At 38.6% G+C, this 18,324-nt stretch overlaps 1 protein-coding gene across 4 annotated transcripts; it reads left to right on the top strand.

Annotated features, from left to right (window-relative positions):
- Positions 1–424: 424 nt before the first annotated feature.
- On the top strand, positions 425–16,556 carry LOC141772583 (6-phosphofructo-2-kinase/fructose-2,6-bisphosphatase 2-like). 4 transcript variants are annotated; one of them, XM_074643712.1, is made up of 17 exons: positions 425–566; positions 1,902–2,084; positions 3,051–3,176; positions 4,443–4,539; positions 5,251–5,317; positions 5,406–5,480; positions 5,568–5,624; positions 5,721–5,845; positions 6,974–7,181; positions 8,170–8,316; positions 8,402–8,506; positions 8,974–9,103; positions 11,107–11,169; positions 11,255–11,319; positions 14,386–14,556; positions 15,216–15,285; positions 15,381–16,556. In XM_074643712.1, the coding sequence occupies exons 2-16, from the start codon at positions 1,994–1,996 to the stop codon at positions 15,267–15,269; spliced, it is 1,581 nt and encodes a 526-aa protein (XP_074499813.1). In that variant the 5' UTR covers positions 425–566; positions 1,902–1,993; the 3' UTR covers positions 15,270–15,285; positions 15,381–16,556. The 4 variants fall into 4 exon arrangements, 3 of the variants coding, with proteins under 3 accessions (XP_074499813.1, XP_074499811.1, XP_074499814.1); XM_074643710.1 differs by having other exon boundaries at positions 14,386–14,565; XR_012594931.1 differs by lacking the exons at positions 15,216–15,285; positions 15,381–16,556 and adding an exon at positions 13,477–13,558 and having other exon boundaries at positions 14,386–14,527.
- Positions 16,557–18,324: the final 1,768 nt, after the last annotated feature.

The raw sequence follows: 18,324 nt of genomic DNA, 5'->3' as shown, positions 1-18,324 counted from the left end.
ACTGCAGGTTTAATGCATCAGAAATAATAATCCAATAATATTGATGATAAATATAACATTGTGAATGGTGCCATTTTGCATTGATAGTACCATTAATTTTATTTTTGATACTTTTGATGCTATGCTAATACTCATGTACTTTTGCATGCAGGAACTTTACAGATTATAACGTGTTGAAAAAAAAAATTTTTAGTAATTGAACATGTACAAAAAACAATACAAAAAAAAGTTATTTTTGTAGAATTTTTGCCCAATGATGCCAAAAATATTCTGCCTACTGCAGGTTTAATAAGCGGGGTTACGATAAAGTTAATTTTTTGGTGTTTTTCAAAATTTCCAAAGTATTACAAAGAGATGCTGTCTTTGAAGGATTTTATTTTGGAAAGCACAACCGGAAGTTATCAGCTTGACAGTAGTGAACTTCCGGCAGACAACCGGGAGGAGGAGGAGCCAAACCATCCGATAGAAGAAGAAGAAGGAGAGTCCGGCGGCGGTGGAGGACAACTGATGGCTGCAGCATTATAACAACGAATAAGCGACTATTACTGAACACCTGCTGATCTGTGGTACGTTTACACATTTAGGGGTTTCCTCCCCGGCTTTGCTACAACATTTCATTGTGTTTTTAAATGACACTTCAGGTCGTGAAAGCAGAAGTGATGAACTTCACAGGCCAAGAGTTTACACTGTCAGGTATTTGACTTAAAGGTCCCATATCGTGCTCATTTTCAGGTTCATACTTGTATTTTGTGTTTCTACTAGAACATGTTTACATGCTGTAATGTTCAAAAAACAACTTTATTTGAATATGCCTGTATTTACCCTCTGTCTGAAATGCTCCGTTTAGAGCAATTAACAGAATTACGTTGCCTGGCAACAGTTTGGGTCCATGTGTACTTCCTGTCAGTTAATGACATTAACACACACTGCAGCCAGGAAATAAACTGGGACACATTTAGAATGTTTACGTTTAAAATTGTGTCAAGGGTCTAAATATTGTATATTTGTGACATCACGAAAGGGCAGAAATCCTGACAGCTTGTTTCAAATACAGAGTTTCTGAATACAGGCTGTGTGTATTTCCCTCTGGATTGAGTGTTTCGATACCTTCACAGTATTTATATAGGACTTAAGCCTGCTTTATAATAAAAAAACATGAAAATCTCACTTTTTTATAATATGGGACCTTTAATGTACCAGACAGCTCTGCTGTCTACTGACATACAACTGCTGCTCCAAATCTCATTATACTCCACTAGCTCAGTAATCCTCTCTCATTATACCTCAGAGAGTATATGGGCAGGAGGATGTGGAAATCAGTAATGACTTTTATGGGTTACATCTAATAGAATAACTTAATTATAGATAATTATTCCTAACAACTATGACAGATTCCCACATGCTGCATAATGCTAATAACTCATTGGTTCCAGCTTCTCCATTGTGGATATTTTGCTGGATTTCTGAGTCATCTATGATATTAAACTAAAATGTTTCGGTTTTGGATTGTTGGTCAGACAAAACAAGACATTTGAACATGTCAGCTTGGGCTTTGGGAAATTGTGAGGGTACATTTTCCCACTATTTGACCAAATAGTTCTACAAAATAACCAACAGATTAATCATTCATGGAAAATAATAGTTGGTTGCAGCCCTAAAACTTGTGAGCAAGCAATTCTTCACATTTGCAAAAGCTGTCACCAGCAAATGTTTTGATATAAAACAGTGCTAGAGTATCATAACTGGAAACACTGGTGAAATCATTGTGAGCTTGCTATGATCTTAGTGAGCTTTATTCACTGCATGTCTTAGGCATCCTAAAATATATGACAGTAATATCACTTTACGTTGGACCTGAACATCACTTGGCATTTGCTGTATCATCGGGCTTTCCTCAACAGAGAGATGCTGACCTTGTCTTGCCAGTGACCAGAGCTCGCCACCGTCCCCAGGCCAGCCGAGAGAGGACAGCAGGAAACCGATCAGACGTGTCATGGCTGGCAGGCAGCAGAGACCTGCGGCTGCCTCAGGCGGCTCAGCTGAGGCCAAAAGAACAGACCTCAGGGTCAATGAGAAGAAGTGCTGTGAGTGGTTTGTTTGTCCTCTGTGTGTGTGTGTGTGTGTGTGTGTGTGTGTGTGTGAAATGTTGACTCATTGTCTGAGGCAATAACCGGTGCTGTATTAATTATTGAACTCTGTGCACCTTAATATTGCTATAATTATTATACTATTATTTAACAGTGTCCTGTAAATTGTGAACTTGTCCTTTTAATCACGTTTCACACTCTGTTGACCATGAGTAAAGAAATGTGATAAGGTCTCAGCAGGCATTGATTGTTAAAGGCCAACTTTGACGCACCTGCTGTCACTCTTAGTGTGTATACAGTGTGTGGGTGTATTTGGTATTTGTAAAGGCGGTTACTACAACACCTACTGTTCCTTTTCCACAAATGGGCAAGGTCGACATTCAGAGTCAGCTGGTAAAAATGTCAGTGAGCTCGGGTCACAAATTTTAATTTCACAGTCAGACTTTGAGGAATCTTTAATCAGGAGTGTGAGATGGATCTAAAATTATTCAATCCAAATATGTCTTGAACACGAAAACCTGCTTTCTGCTGGGCCTAGAGTCAAGTCTCGTCTTGCCACGTCTTTGTTTTGATAGATCCCTGAGCTGATAATGGTCTTTTGTCGACACTGAAAGAAAAGGGAGGAGAAAAATCTGTTAAAATATTTTCCATCGCATGTCCAGGCCAACAAGGTTACACAGGATTACTAAACTGGGTTGCTAAGCAGCAGGAGAAACATTAACCAGCAGTCAAGAGATGACGACTGTATGACGGGAATGTTAAACTAAACGTTAACCAGCTGGTAGATGAACACTGTAGGGGTGACATTGGATTATTTCACAACCCTACCTCTGTACATGTGTGTGTATACAGTATGCAATATCTGCCCTATTATTACAAACACTCTTGTATGCTTAATAACAAAAATCTCTGGTTGTGTTTATGTGTATGCATGGTGGTTGTTGGGTGTGTGCAAACTTGCAGCTTGGGCCTCCTACATGACCAACTCTCCAACTGTGATAGTGATGATTGGGTTGCCAGCTAGAGGGAAAACCTACATGTCCAAGAAGCTGACACGCTACCTCAACTGGATTGGAGTGCCAACTAAGGGTCAGTACAGAAGCAATACATATTTCAGTTTTATGCAGGTTGTAACTTTTGATCTGTCCACAGGGAATGCGAGCAATAAAAACAAGTTAAGATTAGATCAGATCCAGAGCCTCTGTGAGCCCTGTGAAATATCAGAGTGATTGTAAAATGAAAGTAGTGTTATTTCCTGAAGGGACAGTCCAGTGTATCAGATCCAGAATCAGTTTTTATTTGCCAAGTACATACTGTACATATGAGGAATTTGACTTTGGATTTATGCGTCTCTCTAAGCGTACTTGCACAGAAATAGAAATAACAGCTAGGGACAAGGACAACAAAGCAGGACAAATAAACGTGAGGAATAGACGAGACTGTTATGTACACAAGTAGTGGAAAAATAGGTGTATATATAAATATTTTATAAATATATACAGTGTATATATATAAAGCACCAATGACCAACAATAAAATAAGAATAAAATAAAAACGTCTATATGTTTTGTGTAATGGCATTCAGAAATATTAAACTGCTTTCTCCTTTTATGCACTCTGCTCATGGAATGAGTTGCCAAATATCATTACCTTAGAAGTACTCCCTTCTTTGAATACCTTTTTAAACAGTTTTTTAAAAACTTCCTTGAAGGAAACACGTTGCTGTTTTACATAATCCTTGACGCATGTGGGATGTTTTATGGATATTGCTGGTATTGGCCTGTATGCCGCTCTTCTCTTGCGTTGTTTTTATGTATTGTTTGTGTCCTAACATGTGAAATTTTTTCTATGTGAAACTGCTGCCATATTGACCAGGACTCCCTGGAGGAATAGATATTGTATCTCAATGGGATCTTCCTGGCTAAATAAAGGATAAATAATAATAACAGAACTAGAAGTGCACTCAGAGAGCGCTGACCTCCGCCAGGGCAGGTTTCATATACATCGCCCTTGGCGGAGGTAATAATAACAAAAAAAATACTTATCTGAAAATGTTGTGCTTAAGGCAATGCTGTGCTAGTTTGTAGTTCAATATATGTCACCAGCCCCTATCAACTGACTCTGTTTGTGGTTGTACAACTATGTTTTAAACTAAGTGGAATGCAGGAGAACTGGTTTGGCAGATGTGGTTGAGATGAAAGATAACGCCAAGCACAGATAGTAATCCTCTTCACTGCTTCTGCCTGTCTCTCTCTCTCTCTCTCTCTCTCTCTCTCTCTCTCTCTCTCTCTCTCTCTCTCTCTCTCTCTCTCTCTCTCTCTCTCTCTCTCTCTCTCTCTCCTCTCTCTCTTGCAGTATTTAACCTTGGAGTTTATAGGAGAGAAGCAGTGCAGTCCTACAAGTCCTATGACTTCTTCCGACATGACAATAAGGAAGCAATGCTGATTAGAAAGTGAGTAAGAGAGTTCGTCTTTGTGTTGACCTCCTCTGGTGTAGTAGATTGACCCCTTTCCCACATTCGTCCCTCTGCGTGTGTTACAGCAGGCCTATTCAATTGACGGCCCATGGGCTGAATCGGGCCCTAAAACAACCTCAAACTGGCCCTTTGATCATTTATAAATATGAAAAAAGTATTTAAAAACAATAATTATAATGTCTTCCAATCACTGGGTTTTATTTAAATAACCTGCTAACATAACACCAAGTTTATTGCTTTACATAGTGCATGTTTACATAGTGTGATTATTAGAATATCATAATTTTATTAGTAGGCTGCCCTTTCATTAGTTATGTCTTGTTAAGCGCAGAAACACTCATTTTGTTAAAAAGCTTTAACCCAGGCTGTTTAAGCAGAGGGAATTTAGGAGAGTCAAACTGAATAAAAATATGTTAAATGCAACATTGTGTTTATTAAAACAAGAATCTACTAAGATTAAAATGGTGTATTGTTTTCACATTTAAATTCCTAGCTTTGCACATCAGACATAGGAAATGTAAATGTCTGGCCCTTCTAAAAAAGTAATTGAATAGGTTTGTCTTACAGGGTCGTGATCACTACGCCCAATGAATCAACTGGTTACTTTGCCATGCAAATGCCTCTTTTGACTACATCATGTTTGTTTAACAAAATTTCCTGATCAATTTACTCATTGTGTTTCCACAGGCAGTGTGCTCTGGTGGCACTGGAGGATGTCAAGGCCTATCTAAATGAGGAGGGAGGCCAGATCGCTGTAAGGACACAAAAACTCAACAGTGCATCTGTTAATAGATATTAATTGTAATTGTAATTTGGTCTGAATATCTTGTGTTATCTGTCAGGTTTTTGATGCCACCAACACCACCAGAGAGAGGAGGGAACTCATCCTTAATTTTGTAAAGGATAACTCCTACAAGGTCAGAGTTACATTGAAGTTTTAATCTTTAAGGTCAGTACATTTTCCCATGAATTCTGAATTTCTAATGATTATTGTATTTTGTTAGGTGTTTTTCGTTGAATCGATATGTGACGATCCAGATGTCATCGCTACAAATATCCTGGTAAATGATGCTTTTATGCTTTTTTTAAGTTACAAGCATAGTTTAGTCCTTCAGTCGTTGGATGTCATCATCTCTATAAATGTCTCTTTCACAAAGGATGTGAAGGTGTCCAGCCCAGATTACCCCGAGAGGGACAGAGAAAGTGTCATGGAGGATTTCCTGAAGAGAATAGAGTGTTATAAAGTGACGTACCGACCTTTAGATCCGGACAAACACGACAAGTAAGAAGTAATTTCGTTATGGACGCTACTAGTTGCATTTCTTTATGTTTTTGCCTTGACATTGTTTAATGCTTCTCACCACTAAAAGTCATTAAACTAGGGCTAAACTGTCTTAAATTATTTCCCAGTGTTGGCCTTGTAGAATATCTGAACATGTATTTTCAGAAACTGTCCAGCAGGTGGAAACATGAGCTCATTTGTAATCCAGATTATCGTCTGCTATTTAATGGCTTTTGATTAGTGGAGCTGATAAACGGTAAATCCAAAAGTAGCATTAATTAGTCAGAAATGTAGGTCATGTGGCTCCAGGAAAACCACTAATGCTGTGATTTGTTTGATTTCTTTAAATATGTACTGATAATATTTTCATTTTATGTGTATTAAAATAAATAAATCCGAATCAGAAAAGACTTTATTGATCCCCTGGGAGAAATTGAGACATTACAGTTCCTTATACTTATATAAAACATTAAGAAATATAAGACAAATAGAAATAAAGGACTATGTAACATGTAAATGAATGTACACTATGCCACAATATATAACACAATATATGTAGAGAAATATAAATAAATTACAAAAATAAGAACAAGAAATGAGAAGTATAAGAAATATGTACAAATATGTTTATCAAACACATACAGTATATAACTACAGTGTAAATAAGTAAATACAAATTAAAAAAAAGTTGAGAAGTGGGATCTATTAAGTGTGTTAAATATAAATGCAAGAATAATATAAATAAGAATAAAATAAGAGTATTTCCTTAAATGTACAGTATAAATATTTGATGGAGTATTGCACTGTTGAATTATTGCACATTTCTTGTACAGTATTGCACATAAGAATAGTAAGGAATTATTAAAGTAACCTAACTGAGAATAAGTCCACATACTTTTTCTTTAATTTTGTTTGTAGAGAGGAGGAATAGTTGTTGATCTCCTTGAAACTTATCAAGGTTAATGACACAATGTTCTGAAGTGTGCGAAGGATGAAATATCAGGATATTTAGACTACACCAAAAGTACAAGATATCCCTTCCCTTGCCCTTGAGTCACATTTCAGTGTCTTCAGTTACAGTATGTTTTGACTCCCTCTCTGTTGTCCTCTATTCGCTCTGACCCACAGGAACCTGTCCTTCATCCAGGTCATCAATGTCGGCCGTCGTTTCCTGGTCAACAGGGTGCAGGACTACATCCAAAGTAAAATAGTGTACTACCTCATGAACATCCACGTACACTCCCACTCCATCTACCTCTGTCGGCACGGAGAGAGCCATCACAACGTGGAGGGACGCATCGGGGGAGACTCTGAGCTGTCAGAGAGAGGCAAACAGGTGCACTAGTAAATCATCTCACTCTTGCGTTTGTAAACTCAATAAAGATGGCAGCATCTCCAAAAGTCTTATATAGTATGTTAATAAGCTATCTGTTCCCCCCTGTTTCCAGTCGTTGTGCTAAGCTAAGCTAACTGGCTGCTGGCTGTAGCTTCATATTTAATGGACAGACTCTGGGCAAGAAAGCAAATAAGCATATATGCAAAAATTTCAAACTAGTCCTTTTTAATATTATGTCCAGTACAACATAACAAGCTTTACAAGTTAATTTGGCAAGTAATAAAATCAACAAAGTTCAAGCACGCATTGTAAATATGGAAAACACACCTGCCAAAATAAAAAATAAATAAATAAATGATGCGATAAATAAATTAATATGCCATTAAATGTACCAAAATAATATTAAAAATAAATACAGAAATTAATTGATTGATAAAATGTGACATAAATTGATATTTCTGTTTTAATTTGCTTCTTTATTTATTTACCTTTGTATTAATTCCCCTATTTATCTACTCTTCTATTTGATTTTCCCTTTGAAGAATGAAAAATAAATGCAAAAATACATTTAAGTTAATAAAATAAATAAATAAACAAATAAAAAGGAACATTATATAGAAGAGCAGATAAATAGGGGAATTAATACAAAGGTAAATAAATAAAGAAGCAAATTAAAACAGAAATATTAATTTATGTCACATTTTATCAATAAATTAACGCCTACATTTATTATATTATTTTTGGTACATTTCATAGCGTTAATTTATTAATCAAGTCATTTCTGTTCTCCGGTTCTGTCCTCCATATGTAAACGGATTTTCTAGCATAAATCCAGTTGGATGGCGTGAATGAAATCCTTCTGCTACAAATCAACAGATTTTAGGGCCTTTATGGGAAGAACTACTTGAGTTCACTCACTGTGTAGCTTCTGTTTTGTATTTAGGTGTCGGTTCTCCAGCATAAATCTTTTATATGTTCTCTTCGTCAGTTTTCAGCAGCACTGAAGGGTTTTGCGGAAGAGCACCGTCTGTCAGACCTGAAGGTTTGGACGAGCCAACTGAGACGCACCATTCAGACGGCTGAAGAGCTGGGAGTTCCCTACGAGCAGTGGAAGATCCTTAATGAAATAGATGCTGTATGTCCTCTGATGTATAACCAAAGAGACAGACATACACTGTGTATGCGTGTGTTTTGAGTGTTTTTATTACTTTGTGTTTCAGGGAGTGTGTGAAGAAATGTCCTATGAAATGATTGAGGAAACGTACCCAGAGGAGTTTGCCATGAGGAGCCAGGACAAGTACCATTACCGCTACCCTGGAGGAGAGGTAAAAGCCTTCTCTTTCGCTTTCTCCTTCTTGTACCTGACAGATTAGGGTCTGTTAAGGTTTTGGACATTATGTTTTTTATGTCTCCGTACCGGCAACAGCGATATTTCAGGAACATCTGGAGGGAATTTCTTCAATTTGGCACAAACTTTCACTAGTACTCAAGGATGAACTGATTAGATCTTGGGGGTCAAAGGTCAAGGTCACTGTCACCTCACAAAATAAAATTTTTGGCCATTACTCAAGAAGTCCTATGCTAATTATCAGTATTTCACACAAATGTGTGTGAACATTTGTGTTGACATTTTGGACCGACATGGATGTAAACTGCAACTTAACTAGTTAGCGGAGGCATACAACTGTGAGGCGGTAATTCTAGTTTAATAATAAACTGGAAAATTATCTTCTGCAAATACTGAATGAAACAAAACAAAACCAAATTTGATTTTATGCTCTTTTCTCTCTAGTCCTACCAGGACCTGGTCCAGCGGCTGGAGCCAGTCATCATGGAGCTGGAGCGACAGGGCAACGTGCTGGTCATCTGTCATCAGGCTGTCATGCGCTGCTTGCTTGCCTATTTCCTGGATAAGAGCGCAGGTTACATGCACAAACAGAAACATGATACATGCCTAGACAAAGCATCACATTTTATATGCATATTTACAGTATACTGTTGAGTCACTGCTAACAGCTGTTTTTTATCATTTATCTAAAACATGTAGGATAATTTTACTTAAGTGATAAATTGAACAGTGCTTTAACAAGAGAGCTTAGTGAAGAAATTCAAGGCCATATTGTTCCCATGAGTCAGAACGCATACAACACTACAACATTTAGGCATTTTTGTGACCTTGAAATCTGCCGTACTCTGTAGATTTGCGATGGTGCGAGTAGCAGGGCGATGAAATAAGAGATGCACTTAAATGAGGGGAAAACAACAACAAAAAACGCATAGCACAACTGCAATCTAATCTAAAAAAACCATCTAATGTGGATATCTTAACTGACTTATGCACAAGTACAGAAACACCTGGCTGTTGCAAAATAGTCACGCAAACTATGGTGCTTTTGTACAAATCAAACTGGTTGGTTGTAATTAGATATTTTAAAGGAGTCATCTGGTGTTAGTGGGTGTTGTATCGCCCACCAGGTGTTACTCCAACCTTAGCTCCAGGCCACAGCAGAGACCCGTTGAAAATGGACCGTCTCAGCAATTAGATCTCTAATTGCAGCAGCGATTGACCTGTGGGTAGTTGCAATGAATAGGATGAACATTATGTGGCAGAGCAGAATCCTAGCTGTAAATGTATTGGCTACATTTGACAGATGACAGTAAGGAAACAATTGTTTATTTTAGAAAAAAATTAATTGTGGTGTGACACTGTCTTTTTTGATGTCACCTCAAGAGGGTGCTAAAGTCAGGAATTTTCTATGCAATATACCGTTTCGCAAATATGAGCCAAAGCATCTGGCTTTACCCAAACAAGGAAGTATGACAGACTACAAAGAGTCGTGTTTACAGATTAAATCTTGAGCAGCATCATCAGCTGCACATGACCAGATAAGGAGAAGAAGAGATGTGTAATTTTATTCAGACTCAACTTTTGCTTAAAGTTGGGTGGGAGACGAGAGGTGATTCATTTTAAAGCAAGACAATGACATTAATCACAGCGCTGTATGTCATAAGACTGTGTGATGCTCTAAAAGAGTCAGAAATGGTCATTCATCAAATTCTGCCGATACATAGACAGATTCTTTTTTGGACACTATTAAACAAAACCGTATTAACAGTATAAATAACAGCAATGACAAAGAAAAGACATAATAAAAAATGCAACACATTTAGATGATTGCAGACTCCCCATGTTGAGAATAACATAAAGTCCATTCCTATATTTTTTTATGACAAAACAGGCCTGTCATATTGCAGTGGACCCTTTATATCATCATTATTATGTAGGTAGGTTTCAAGAATCAAGGCAAAAATAAATAAATAAAAATATAACAAACAGTATCCATATGCATGAAATTTAAATAAAACCATAACAACAACATGACAGAAACTTTGACTGGATTGTAAATACTAACATGTCTTTTTTTGCCTTGTTTGAAACAGCAACACTGTAACCTAGCTACCGTTTTGTTATCTCTGAAAAATGATGAAACAGACGAGTTCTTGATAGTGGACTCTTTTGGACCCCATTGTACATATGCTTTATTGAATGTTTTTAAATCCACGCACAATTATTTTTATATGTTTAAATATGTGGAAGTGGGCGCAAAGGGAAAAATAACAAACCTGAATAATAACTGGGTGGTTAGGGTGGAAAACACTGCTCAAAATCAAATCCACAATTAGGCACGGGTTTCGTCAGTTCGGCAGAGTAAGTGGTCACGTCTGTTGTAAGTCTCAACCACAGTCTGATGACTTCAGAAACCATAAAGTGTGGGTGCAGCTCTGGCTGGCATCTCATCCCACTGCACCGCAGTCTTAATACAGCATCATGCACTGTCCCAAACATGAGGGGAAAAACACAAACATGACTGCATATAAAAACAGCACAGAAAGTCTCATGTTTTCTTTTCTTTTGTTGGCACAGATGATCTTCCCTACTTGAAGTGTCCCCTGCACACTGTCCTAAAACTCACCCCTGTTGCTTATGGTAAGTCACTTCACTGTTCATAAGTAGACTAAACTTCTTCCTCTGTTGGGTTGTGACGTATTTTTCTCCTGTCTCCCTCTTCCAGGTTGTAAAGTGGACATGTTTGACCTGAAGGTTGAGGCTGTCAACACCCACAGGGACAGACCATTAGTAAGCTTGTGACCCTTTAATCATGCTCCGTCGTAAACATAAATACGCTGTGACATTTGTCTGAAGTTGTCAGTCAGGTTCAGTGTAGTGCATGTGCTTGGTGCGTGCAGCCTGTAGGATCAGTCACACCCGGCCCACGGTCATGACTGGACATACCGCTCTGACCACGGCTATATTCAGGAGTTCAAACTACAATTACACAACTTTCAGGAGCCAGATATCCAGTCTTCTGTCAAAAGTCCTGGTGCCAGATGCATGAAACTCTGTGCAGGTTCACGACTGAAACTCCTTTTTTCCACAGAGAGAAATATGCATACTCATTCTTTTCATCAGATATAAACTGGAAAAACAAAGATTGGAAACTTGTGTTTGGTGGATTATTTCTCTGTTGTTACAATGCTAATTGGCATTGTATTTTACATCGTTGGAAAGCCTGTTTATTTACCTTCGCAATGATGTCCAACTTGTAAGGATCATGCATTTGTGGGATGAGCAGCACAGCTGATTATGTGGGTAGCGCCCAAGAAAAATTTGCCAAAATGCTCCGTCAATGGTAAACAGTGTATTCTCCTGTTGGTATTGACTCTTGTTTTGAGTTGTTTGGTGGATTGGATGATTTAACTCTCTTTCAGTAACAAGGAACAAACAAGACATATTGGCAATTTTACACTTTATTCATTTAATCCACCGTCAGGAGCCTCAGTAGCGGGTGGAAGATCCATACGCAGCCACAACAGCCTGGCACCTCCTCCTCATGCTGGTCACCAACCTGGTCACACGTTGCTGTGGGATGGCGTTCCATTCCTCAACCAGGATTGGTTGCAGGTCAGCCAACGAGGTTGTGTTGGTCACTCTAACACGTACAGCACGCCCAAGCTGATCCTATAAGTGTTGAATTGGGTTGAGGTCTGGACTCTTGGCAGGCCGTTCCATTCTCTCCACTCCCACATTGTGGAGGTAGTCTGTGATAACCCTGGCTCTGTGGGGGTGAGCGTTGTCATCTTGGAGGATGAAGTTAGGTCCCAGATTGTGGAGGTATGGGATCGACACTGGCCCGATATCTCCCTGCATTGAGATGGCCTTCAATGATGACAAGCCTTGTTTTGCCAGTGAGGGAGATGCCGCCCCACGCCATGACACTGCCCCCGCCAAAAGCTGTTACTCCATCGGTGCAACCATCAGCATAGCGTTCTCCAGGTCGTCTCCATACTTTGACCCTGCCATCCAACTTTGGCAGACAGAACCTGGACTCATCACTGAACATGACATTCCCCCACATGTTCAGGTTCCATTGTCTGTGTTGTCGACACCGGCGCAAACTGGTGAAGGGCAGTCATTGGAGGCTTCCTGGTAGCCTTATGAGAATACACTGTTTACCATTGGCAGAGCATTTTGGCAAATTTTTCTTGGGCGCTACCCACATAATCAGCTGTGCTGCTCATCCCACAAATGCATGATCCTTACAAGTTGGACATCATTGCGAAGGTAAATAAACAGGCTTTCCAACGATGTAAAATACAATGCCAATTAGCATTGTAACAACAGAGAAATAATCCACCAAACACAAGTTTCCGAACTTTGTTTTTCCAGTATATATAAGGACGTGTTTTATAAATTTCTTTTATGAGGTAGATTTTGTTTTTTGGCTCTGTATTTACATTATTGTATGTTACCATTTTTGTGCAACCACTGAAAAACTGTCCAGCGTCAGTAGGATGACTTTGATAACTGCTTCTACTAGGGTTGCCTGTTTTTGTTAGGTGGAGGTGTGTTGCTTGGTGCGGGTCAAGGATGTTTTGGTTGCCAACCCACTTACTGCCATAATCTCTCTTGTGTCAAGACCCGCATCATATAGTTTCTGAATCGAGGTGCTGTGGAGGTAGTGGTTTGGGCATTTCTGCTGCGTTCATGCTTGCTTGCATTTTCTGGGCAACATTGTGGGATCTCCTCTTTGCGTAGCGCTGCATGGTTAGCAGGTGAATGTTTTTTCTGAATAAGATAAAGTTAGTTAAATAAATTCAACTATAGATTTAATTTCCTATTTGCATATCAATTCTTCTGTCTGCTCCATCTGTCAGTAGTGCTCATATAGAAAGAGACTTGTTCCTCACAATGAAGGATGATTTTTAAGAAGTGTTTTTTGGCCATTTTTCATAGACAATAGAGAGATGACAGGAAATGAGAGAGAGATGGAACGGAGGTCCTCACCAGACTCGAACCAGGGACGTTGCGGTTCATGGTCAGTGACTTAAAATAAAAGCTACCGGAGCGGTGACCTCACAGTAAAGGATAAAAGGAAAAGAACATAAAAAAGGGATACAAAATTAAATTTTTTTCAAAAATATGTTTATAGAAGTGGTAGAACTGGTATTTTCCAGATTGCTGTATGGACTGCAAACATCAGTGAAACTGGCTAAATTAATGTTTTATTTTTAGAATCCATATCCACCTTGACATATCAACCTTGGCTCTCTTCGTTAGCATTGACTGAAGTTTGTGTGAGATAAGCACATTTTTACCACAAGATCTGTTTTTACAAATACCAGTTTATGTGTGGCAAGTGGGCATACTGTACTGTATGCATGTTTTTTGTACATCATTTATACATCTCGCCCCTGGACTTTTTTAAACACCGTTCACCAACAGCGAACTTCCACTAAGCAACTGAATCATTAGTGAGCTTGAAATGCCGCACAGGAAATCAATGTGTGTTTAGTCATGGAATCCCAATAACACATTCAGTGTTGTTTGTCTTATATCCTAATCAGCCAAACTCCATATCTGGTCCCTGGTTGTAGAGTTTGTGCTGTTGAGTGTTGAAACAAAGAGTCCCAGACAGAGGGGGCGTCAACATATAAACACATTTTCCGAGAAACCTCTTGTTAAATGAGGTGAGACCAACATAACAGCCTTGATATTTATGGCTGTTTGTCTCAGTGGTTGTTTTTCTGTCTTTGCCCTCTCACAGTCACTTACACAGGACACGGGGATTTCAGAGAAGTTTAATTAGTGGAAAGAAACACGTGTTAATCAGCCCACCTTGTCTGTCTGTTCTTGTCTGACCAGAATTCTGCGCCGCCGGCTTTCATCCGACGAAACAGCTTCACTCCGTTGTCCAGCCAAGACCAGATTAAACGACCTCGTCTGTACAGCATGGGCAACCCTCCGCACGCCCGCATGTCTCAGGCCCCCACTTTACCCAACATGCAGTTCTCTGAGGCGTCCGAAGGAGCAGAGGTCAGTGTAGTGAGTATTACTGTATATAATAAAGATTTAAAGATGTTTTAAATGGAGGAATAAGTAAATAAATAAATAAATAAATAGAAAACTGTCTGTTGTAGATAAATAATTAAACGTGCAAAGACCCACAAAAAGAGGAAAACTAAGGAGCTGAGGAATGAAAGCAAGTTAAAGAGAGTCAAATAAATAAAGTTTTGATTTATTTTATCAACTGATTGGAGGTCAATTCTAAAGCTTTATGTTTCTTTTTTCTTAATGAACTGTATTATCAATTGATATATTCAGCTCTATTTTTGACACACTCACCTTTTTCTGCTGTTTGTCGGTTTCGATGCTCTGTATGTCGACATGTGTTAATCCCAGAGATGTAATTTCATGTTTTACATGGATTTAGAGCATATAGGTGTTTATAACAAACAACAGGGCCCTTCACAAGCACCTTGGATGTGATTTTTGCCTGTGTTGTTGACTATGTGACCTCTCTTAAATTGTGTGTACCTTAACTAGACAGAGAGGGAGTGTTTCACTGGTGGCTGGTGACCTCAGATGTTAGTATTAGCTCAAGTTCAGTCGGTGCCAGTCAAAACAAACTCCTCATTCCTCTTTTGGCTCTGTGTTTTTCTTAATGCCGTCTCCCTTCCCTTCGCATACTGCAGGACTCTGTGAACGGGTCCAGTGCACCAGACACAGGCGACTGTGTTCGGAGTTAAAGGAGCACAGAAAGAGGTATTTTCAGCCTTTTCCTGTTGTCTATCATCTGGAACATCTGCACTCTTCACCTCAAATAACTCTCACATCCTTTGTTTTGCCATTTATCTCAGGCTTTTCTCCACATGGATGTATCACCAATTCTGAGGATCAGCAGTAAAATCCCCACCAGCTACAGCCATAACATTCTTAAACACTGTATCTGTTTAGCGCTATATGTGTTATATTCTTTGATTTGTGTTGGATAGGTGATGTACGTGTGAGTGAGTGCACATACATACAGTACATGCCTTTGCACAAAAAGCCTTCATATCTAGGCTGCGACCAGCTCAGATATATAGTAATGTAGAGATTTGTAGTAAATAGAGACTCTGAAAACCCGTCCATTAGTTCCTAGAACACTCCACATACTGTAGTCTACAGTCACATTGTGCTGTATTAGATGTAGAACCTGTTGATTGTGAATTGTATACCTCAATGAAAGCTACTACCTTTTTAGTTTTAGTGTAAGAGAGTGCCTCTCTTGAAGGAAGCCATTAGTTTTCTCTTTCTTTGAGTTGTCTATTTAAACATTCCCAGGTGATGTGCATCCTTCCCCGGATGCAGGTTCTGACAAGATGTAGTAATAATTTAATTTTGAAGTGTAATTTAAAGCATATTAAGCTTGCAGTGGGCAGACACCGGCTGTAAAAAAGTAATGAACTGTTTCGTCTAGCCTTATAAAAAGTGCAGCAGCTACTGTGCTTTTTCCCTCTGGGACAATTATCCTGTTCTTCTCTTCAATGATGCCTACCGATATGTTTTGCCTTCTACTCAAATAACAGCTTTAACAATATTCAGCTGTGAAGAGCTGATCACATTTGAACTCCATCAAATGTAATACACAAATAACGATAACATATGCAACATATAATAACATACAAATATTTCAAACACAAAGTTCTCATGAGTTTTAATGCATTTTAGTTTCTTCATAACTAAAAGCAAATCAGTTGTGTACTCCTGAAACAACAAGTATGTTAATTACTAGCTTCATAGTAACCATAGTAACATGACTTTGATTTTGATATCGGCAATAAATCAGTATTTGGAAAATAAAGTGCCTTTATTTAAAGGACTACAAGGCTGTGACGGTTGTAATAAAAAAGATTTAAATGTGTATACATGATATGCAAATGTATGTTTCACTTGAATCGAACGATTGGCTAAAATATTTGGATGTCTTAAAAAGAGCTTTAATGTCTCACACTGTCATACATGTTTCATTTAATAAAGTTAATTTAAATGCAGTTTTTATATTGACTTCTGTTTTTTCCAGAGTATTTAAGATTATTTTGACCTTATTATTTTGCTTCGGAGTTCCCCAAGGCTCCATCTTGGGGCCTCTTTTGTTTAACATCTACATGCTCCCACTGGGTCCGATTTTTGAGAACAACAAAATAAATTACCATAACTATGCAGACGACACACAAATTTACATAACTCTATCACCAGGAGACTACAGTCCAATACAAGCACTGAGTGAGTGCATTGAACAAGTCAATAATTGGATGTGCCAGAATTTTCTTCAGCTGAACAAAGACAAAACTGAGGTCGGAGTTTTTGGAGCCAAAAAGGAAAGATTAAAGGTTAGTGCTCACCTACAATCTGTGATGTGAAAGAGCTCGGACCAAGCCAGAAACCTTGGTGTAGTCATGGACTCTGACCTGAGTTTTAACAGCCATATTAAGACAGCCTTCTATCACCTGAAGAATATAGCAAGAATTAGAGGACTGATGTCTCAGCAGGATTTGGAAAAACTAGTCCATGCATTTATCTTCAGCCGACTTGACTACTGTAACGGCGTCTTTACTGGTCTTCCTAAAAAATCGATCAGACAGCTGCAGCTGATTCAGAACGCTGCTGCTAGAGTCCTCACTAAGATCAAGACAGTGGATCACATCAGTCCAGTTCTGAGGTCTCTACACTGGCTCCCTGTCTCTCAGAGAATTGATTTCAAAATACTGCTGCTGGTTTACAAAGCACTAAATGGTTTAGGGCCAAAATACATTTCTGATCTTCTGCTATGTTATGAACCATCCAGACCTCTCAGGTCATCTGGATCAGGTCTGCTTAGTGTCCCCAGAGTCAGAACTAAACATGCAGAAGCAGCGTTCAGTTTTTATGCACCAAATATTTGGAACAAGCTCCCAGAAAACTGCAGGACCGCTCCAACTCTGAGTTCTTTTAAAACAAAGCTTAAAACTTTCCTGTTTGCTGCTGCCTTTAATTAAACCACATAATGATCTGATACTGCACTAGAGCTTTTACTCTTTTGTGTTTTATTCTATTCTAGCTTCTATCCTAGCTTTTATTTTTAGCTTGTTTTTATTTTCTAATCTTTAATGTTTTTATGTTTTTATGTTTTTATAACTGTTTTAATTATTTCTAATGTTCTTTTGCACTTTGTCGCAATGTTCTTGAATGTTTATGTAAAGCACTTTGAATTGCCCTGTTGTTGAAATGTGCTATACAAATAAAGCTGCCTTGCCTTGCCTTGCCTTAGAAAAGCCTTTTTGTCTGGCCGGTTCCTCCTGTCTGCATGTCAAAGTGTCCTTTAGAGACAGTGAAACCCAAATTGCTCCCCGGGCGCTTTACAGCAGCCCACTGCTCCTAATGCTGTTAGGTTAAATTAAACTGTCACACATACAAATGATTTGATGCAATGAGCATGTCATATTTCATTTTTTCTCAAAGTGGACAGAAATCATACTGTCACTGTTTTTTTTTGGTAACCAAACTAAATGATGCAACTCCTACAACCTCTCTCAGTCCATTGTGTTTGTAATGATGATAAAATGATCTCAGATTTACATCATCTATCTGATCCAACACTGACATACAGATTTGTTACCAACATTAGAGTCAGTGAGCTCCGTACAAAACACAGACGCACAAATCTCTGTGTGGCATGTTAAGTTCTGAATTAGGAGTTGTGGTTCTTGCTCGGCTCACTGAGTGTTTAAAATGATGTAATAAGCTTTAAATGAATGTGATTTACTTTCATAGGCTGCCGAG

This window comes from Sebastes fasciatus, chromosome 8 (assembly GCF_043250625.1).
Source record: "Sebastes fasciatus isolate fSebFas1 chromosome 8, fSebFas1.pri, whole genome shotgun sequence".
Classification (NCBI taxonomy): Eukaryota; Metazoa; Chordata; class Actinopteri; order Perciformes; family Sebastidae; genus Sebastes; species Sebastes fasciatus.
The sequence above is the reverse complement of the archived record's forward strand: the minus strand, read 5'-3'. Positions and strand labels throughout refer to the sequence as shown.